A 7,408-nucleotide genomic window follows, 5' to 3' on the forward strand; every position below is an offset into this window, starting at 1 on the left:
TTAAATCGAGCCGAACATGAACACACTGTTCACGAGCCGATTTCGAACACGAGCTACTTCGAACGAGCCGAGCACGAGCCAAGCCTGAGGTCGCTCAAGCCCGGCTCGTTTACAGCCCTACATACAAACCCCTCAATTCCTATGAATTTGCATATCAAACACCTATATTTATACTACCAAAATCTTTCAAATCACATAAAAAATCATCATCATTGTGTATATATATATATATATATATATATACACACCTTATTAATTAATCATCATAAAATGCACCGACATTAACATAAGAAGCAACCGGCATTAATCATTATTTGAGTTGAAAGTCAATGAGAAAGCAACTTTTAACTTGCCCAGCAGTTAGAATTTTAATATAAAATTATACGGTCAAAAATGTAAATTAATTTTTATCATGATAAATATTTTAAAAAAAATGAGATATGAATAAAAAAAGAAATATTTACATACATACCACTCAAAGTAATTTTTACAGCAAATTTGGCTTGACCAAAGTCACCAAACTCATTATCACTTTAGGAATAATTGATGAATAAATACATTAAAAGTATCCATTACCTCATGTCTAATATAATTTATTAGCTCACCTAATGGCCGTGCAGCAAGCTTTTTTTTTGGTTTATTGTTTGAAACAAAAAATTAGTTTAATTAAATTCATTATTAATCTGATATAAAATCACAAATTAATTTTATCATTTGATCGGAACCTTAAGATATTTGACATGAATCATGAGGTATTTTTTTTTTAAAAAATTTCCCATTCAAATTAAAGAACATGCAAAGCGTCGATTTAAGCTAGCTTATAAATAGATTGACCGACTCGATAATATGAATGTGATGGTACCAAAACTTATTTAATTTGAGTCCAATCAAGTCTAGATCAAGTTATTAAAGGCTCCAAATCATTAATTGATGGGTCATAGAAAGTGTTAGATTGACCGACTCGATAATATGAACATGATGATACCAAAACTTGTTTAATTTGAGTCCAATCAAGTCTAAATCAAGTTATTAAAGCAATTTGGAGGCTCCAAATCATTAATTGATGGGTCATAGAAAGTTCAAATTTGATGTACTTATTATCAATTCGAGTGTCTTAACGAGTGGAATCCAGCTAGTCTATGCTCATTTAATTCGAAGGTCCTTAAAGAACTCAAATCATTAAAAGGTCTCATATGGTCAAAGGGGGCTGATATGGTTCATTCAATGAGGTGGTTGGGGAAGTCATTCGATAAATGGCTAAAATGCTCATCACCTAGAGCCTATAAATAGAGCTTATTTCTTCACTTGAAGGGGGAAGAGGAGTTGAATCCTAGTATTGTTATAGACTATAGATTCAACAATAAATTTCGGCCTCTGTAGCCGCCGACCACCGTCAACTATTGCTTGCTGGTCGTTGACGTACACTGCCCCCTGCTTGCTATTTTTTGGTGGACTCTATTAAATAATGAAGTATTCTGGTGGACTCTATTGAGAAACAAAGTATTCTGGTGGACTTTGTGGTGTAATGGCGTGTTCTAGTGGACTATGCTGAGTGATGAAGCATTTAGGTGGCTCTGTTGCGTAACGAAGTAGCTTATGTATATGGTAATTAAGTATCTCAAATATTGCACAATGACATAATCCAAACATAATATATTGGAGACCCGATGATACTTTCTGACAGTTACTGCTCTGAATGTTGTATTAGAAATACAACATAATTGGTTTTCTATGTTTTAAATAAGTGCAGACTGACTTTATAACTAGTTCCCCATTTAAATCATTAGCTCCTCCCAGGGTGACTTTTTATATATCGACTGGGTATTGGCTTAAAATCATGGTGGGTATGGTTGCTTCTGGAAGGTTTTTTCCTTGGTTGTTCAAATTGCTTACATTGTTATCTTGAGAGTTCCCCCACTGTTGGTTTCATACATCTTGGTTGTTGTCGCTTCATTGGAAGTTTGGATGGTTTTTTTAGCCGGGGCTGTAGGTATTTGAATAAGGGTTATTAGCTTGGTTTCCTATGATATTTATAGCCTCTAAAGTTGTCATGCTAGAATCTAACACTGATCCATATATCATCCCTTGATTTAATGGAGATCCTTGCATAGAATTCACCCAAAAAATGTCTAATTTCTTAGAAATAACAACTACTTTGGTGACTAGATAGCTAGAACATCGGTGTTGTGCACACTAGCAACTTTTTGGGGCGTGGCTCTCTCAGAATTGAAAAATTGTTGGTTGTCATCTCCTCTATCAACTCATAAGCTTCCTCGTAAGGTTTGAACATTAATGACCCCCAACTATAGTGTCTATAAAGGACTTAAGGGAACCTACAAGCCCATTGTAAAAGCTCAGGATATTCTGCTACTATGGGAAGACATGGTGTAGATGCCTCCTCAGTAGTTCTTTAAACCTCTCCCAAACCTCATAAATTGACTCTCCATTTATTTGGGTGAACGAAGTGATATTATTCCTAAGCTTGGCAGCCTTAGATGGAGGGAAGTATTTTGTTAGAAATTTTTGGCCAAGGTCAGTCTAAGTTGTTTTAGATCATGGCCGACTCATCAGATTTGGAATCCACTGCGATGCTAACTTCAAGAGCTCCTCACTCAACAAGTGGAAAAGTCTTAGTACCCTTGCCAGAGGATGAGCCCATCATTTTGTTTAGATCAGGGGTAGTAAAGGAGAGCATTTCTCCCTCAATCTCCTTTCCCGTCGGTTGAGGATGAGAAGTGGGCAGAGAGGCATTAGTCACTAAAGGGTCAGGAGCAACTCTCTGCTCATCCTTCGCCTGTACTTCTAGAGGTCAGCGTTCAAAGGTGGGTTCTCGACTCCGTCTCTCCCTCAACTATAAAAAGATTGAAGGAGAAGCAGTTTGGCCCAACACATAGTCCTCTAGACAGCCCCTTCTAGTCACACGATGTTTCTTCACTGGAAAGCCACCCTTCGCCATCAAAGAACCCTTTACAGAGCGGCTGTTATTTGAGTCAGAGGATCCAACTGCTATCACAGGGTTGGGGGCCCTCATCTTAGGTACAACTCTCATTTCAGGTCGCTCAATCGCACAGCTTGAACTCACATTCTTTTTCATGAATTAGATCACTAATGCTCAAACCTCCTCACCAACGGGTTTCGAAAACTTTCCACCCTCCGTACTCAACACCACTAAGGAGACAAATGATGAATATGAAAGAATGCTTGAAAGACACATTCCAACATCGCACTTATAATAATTTTTAGGCACAAAAATCAAGAAGTAATTATTAATTACGCATAAAATAGTCATGAACAAAACAAACTTGTTTCAAAATGCTAGATTCTCTTGATCTTATCGTAACAATCACTATTAAGAAACAAGAGAATCAGAGAAATTTAATACATACATCATAAAAATGTGAACACGTATCACAAAGATATCTCACGAATGACGAAGGAAATGACATGGCCCTGCGGGGCCTACCAAGGATGACCCAAAACCACATGCCTAGCCGACCAACCCACACAAACTGGGAAGACAGAGCACCTCAGATGAATAAAGAGTAGTTCATCCTTTAAGAAGCGATTGAATCAGATTAATTCTGATGAAGCTGTTGCCTTTCAACCCGGATAGACCAAGAAGGTAAAATGGGTCCTTCCAATCCTGAGCGGTTAACATGGATCCTTAATAAGCAGTCGTCTGGCCTAACTGTTGCCCAGCCTCACTACTGCCCAACCTTATATGTGTCAAAAATTGACCCGACATGCCAACACGACTCAGACTCGAGTCAAAAAATCCTGGTTAGACCTGAATATTTTTTGAGTCGGGTACGTGTCCTAGAATTTGACCTTCTTATATCCTGGTTAGACCTGAATATTTTTCGAGTCGGGTACGTGTCCTAGAATTTGACCTTCTTATTATTCGGGTCAGTTTGGTTTGAAGTTGAAAGCCAAACATGACCCGTTCAAACCAAACCGACCCGAGTAAAGCAAGAAAGTTCGGGGCGAGTTCGGGTTAGCAGGTCAAGCTCGGGTTCTGGTCGATTTTTGGTCATAGTTTTCAACACATTTTTTTTTTGGGGAGGGGTCTGGTTGACTATTCGGGTCATGTCATTTTCGGGTCAAACCCAAACCCTACTCATTGACTCGAATTGACATCCCTTCATGGTCTGATTGCCACCCGACAAAATAGTTGTTCGATCTAATGGCCGCCCAGTTGCCTGGTCGAATAGCCGCTCAGCCATATTCATGAGCCCCACGGGCCATATTTATGTACACATTGAAATACCCTAGTCATACCTATGTGCTTTAGTGGTGCAACATGTAAGTGTACTTTGACTCACTTCTATAAATAAGAGTTTCATTTCATAATTAAAAATTACGCTTACTGTGCTTTTGCTCCCCTCTCTCGCTCTCTTTCTCTCATCCTTATATTTCTTAGAAGAGTCTCCCGGACACACTTGGATTCAACATATATAATATTAATTTCAAAATAAATCAAATAAATTTGATTTTTTGAAACCATTTTATATGTACACTTTCATATTGATATCTATTGCATTTAAATATTTGTTTTAGCATCTAAAAAAAATATCATTATTATCAAACTGTTAAAAATTGAATTTATCTTTTAACATCATATAATTACAAATACAAATATAAATTTTAAATTTTTATACATGAATTTATAAGAAACCTTTTAAATACAATCATAACAATAAATTATAAATCTCTTCTGCCTTCTCCCTTTCCCGGTGCCCGTCATTCCGGTTTCTTATTTTCGAAACACTCTGCAATACTCAGCTCATCATCCAACCGCTCTACCTCCTTCCCACCACAACTCGATCCCCGAGTATGCCTTGTCTCCTTCCTCCTTAGCTCCCCTGTGAAATCCCGTATACTAAAAAAGCCACCTTTGTCCGACACGCCCGCCGCCGATCTCGACTCCATAGCTCGCACCCTCACCGCCGACACTCTCCCTCTCTTCATCTCCGCCGTCGCCGAAACTCGCTCCACCGATAAAACCCCTCTCCGCCGCCACTCCCTCCGGCTCCTCTCACTCCTCGCTCATTCCCTCCCTCCCTCCTTACTCTCCCCCCATCTCCCCCGCATCCTCTCCGCCGCTCTCCGCCGCCTCCGCGATCCAGATTCCTCGGTTCGAATCGCTCTGATCGACGCCGTTCGCTCCCTCGCCTCTGCATCGCCGTCCTCCGTTCTAATCCCCTCCATTCTCCGCCCACTTGCCGACGCTCTTCTTCACTATCAGGATCTTAATCCTCAAATCCTCAATCCGCAGCTGCTTACTCCCTCGCCGCAGCATTGGATGAAACCGCCCCGGCGAATAATGATGTAACTGCGTATATCCATCGTCTTCTTCCTCGCTTGGTGAAGCTGGTTAGAAGCCCTGCTTTCAGAGCGAAGCCCGCACTTCTGACGCTGCTCGGCAGCGCGGTCGCCGGCGGCGGAGCCTCCCGCCGCGCTTCAATCCCTCCTTCCCTGTCTCGTGGAGTTTCTCGCGAGCGAGCACTGGGCTGCCCGAAAAGCGGCGGTCGAAGCGCTCACTCGCCTCGCTGTTGCAGAAAAAGATCGCCTTGCAGGGTTCAAGTCCTCTTACCTTGTTTCATTTGAAGCCCGGCGTTATGATAAGGTTTCTGAAACATAAAATTTTAAACACTAGATTTCTCACAGCAGTTTTTGAACTCAATCACAATCAAAATTAATGCATCCTAAATCTTATACCTTCTCATCTCAATTTTTCGTACTCTGGTTTATCAGATCTTCTTTCCAAATGCAGGTGAAGATTGTGAGGGATTCGATAAACCGGATGATGGAGGTGTGGAAGGAAATCCCTGACGGGGATCCGAATCCATCTGAATTGCAGTTAAATTCTCTCAAAGGTGCTAACTTTATCCTCATCTTTTCCGTTCCTAATTTTAGTTTTAGATTTAGCATTCTTTTATATCTCAAGATGCTATTTTTGAATTTTACAGAGAATGCAAATGATGTTAGAATTCCCACAAGCAGGGAACGATGCAGCAGATCACCTCCTCCTACTGCAACTCCAATTCCTTCTTCTGCAAAGAATGCTGTTCGTTTAAGCAGTGACCTGAAGCTAAATTCGGCTCTGTTAAGGAGGATGAATCAAGCGAAGAAGAATTCAGATTGGAGGATTGAGATCTCTGTTCTACCTGATGAAGGAATCAAGGAGATCAATGGCGGGAAGCTTGGGGAGCAAGGAAGAGCTGATGGAGATGGCAATGGAAGATCTAAGCTGGAAACCAGAAGAGTGCTTTTTGAGAGGAACTGTGAGGAGAAGAAGATGGATGGGATGAAGTCTGGGATTAGAGTGATGCCATTGCAGGAGAATGGGAGCTCGGAAATGAGTTGTGAAACTGGTGATGAGCTGATGGCAGAACAGAAGGAGAGTGATTTGTTTTTGATTCGGATGCAGCTAGTTCAGATCGAGAAGCAGCAGTCCAGCCTACTAGATCTTCTCCAGGTATTTTTTTTTTCTTTATCAGCTTTTTTACTGTATCTTGTTGGCCTGCAATTAGGTCTGTCAAAAGGGCTTGTTGTTCGAGAAGAGCTTGATTTTGACTCGTTAAGAAGCTTTTGTTCGGCTTCTTCTCTAAGTTGTTAATGAGTCAAACACGAACAACACTACTAAAGATTTGTTCGTTCGTATTCGACTCATTTTGCTACTAATCAAAATATATATATTTGATGGGAAGTATTTTTTAAAAAAATTAATTAACTACAAAATTACAAAGATTTATAATCAAGTATTAGCTAAGAAAATAAAATAAATTTATTAAATTAAATTTAAATGATGTTTTAATATAAACAATAATTTTTAAATCTTGCCCCAATCCTTAACATCTTATGACTACATGATTAGTGTTGTCAAAACGACTATGTGTTCGTGTACGGGTCGTGTTTGGCTCGCTAAGCAAACGAGCCGATCATGAACACAATTTTTGAGCTCGAAATATAAACGAGCCGAACACGAGCTGAGTCTGGGCTCTGTTCGGCTCATTTACACCCCTACCTGCAACATGAAAAGAAAAATTAAATGATGGATTTACATAATTATCAATTAAAATATAAACTTTATATGTTTAATACATAATTTTCACTATTTACGCATATACCATTCATAATATGAAAACAAAATAAAAATATAGCACTTGCTCTAACCCTTTCCATTATGGGTCGCCTCATCTCAATTGCCGCTAGGGCTGTCAAAATGGCTCGTTGTTCGCTAACAACTCGTGTTCGGCTCGTTAATAAGCTCGTGTTTGGCTCGTTAATTTCGTTCGATAAGTCAACGAGCCGAACACGAACTAAGATGTGTTCGTTGGTGTTCGGCTCGTTTTGGCTCGAAAAACTACTTATCAAGTTTATATATAAATATATATATATATATATA

At 39.7% G+C, this 7,408-nt stretch overlaps 1 protein-coding gene across 1 annotated transcript in view; it reads left to right on the top strand.

Moving 5' to 3' along the window:
* Positions 1 to 7,408, top strand: part of LOC110030103 (TORTIFOLIA1-like protein 3) — a 57,097-nt gene that overhangs the window by 47,322 nt on the left and 2,367 nt on the right. Inside the window, 5 exon segments of the mRNA XM_020732673.1 lie at positions 4,783 to 5,263; positions 5,266 to 5,450; positions 5,452 to 5,626; positions 5,774 to 5,876; positions 5,970 to 6,478. Coding sequence (XP_020588332.1) covers positions 4,783 to 5,263; positions 5,266 to 5,450; positions 5,452 to 5,626; positions 5,774 to 5,876; positions 5,970 to 6,478 — 1,453 coding nt within the window.

The sequence above is a fragment of the Phalaenopsis equestris genome, unplaced genomic scaffold (genome assembly GCF_001263595.1).
Source record: "Phalaenopsis equestris unplaced genomic scaffold, ASM126359v1 Scaffold000656, whole genome shotgun sequence".
NCBI lineage: Eukaryota > Viridiplantae > Streptophyta > Magnoliopsida > Asparagales > Orchidaceae > Phalaenopsis > Phalaenopsis equestris.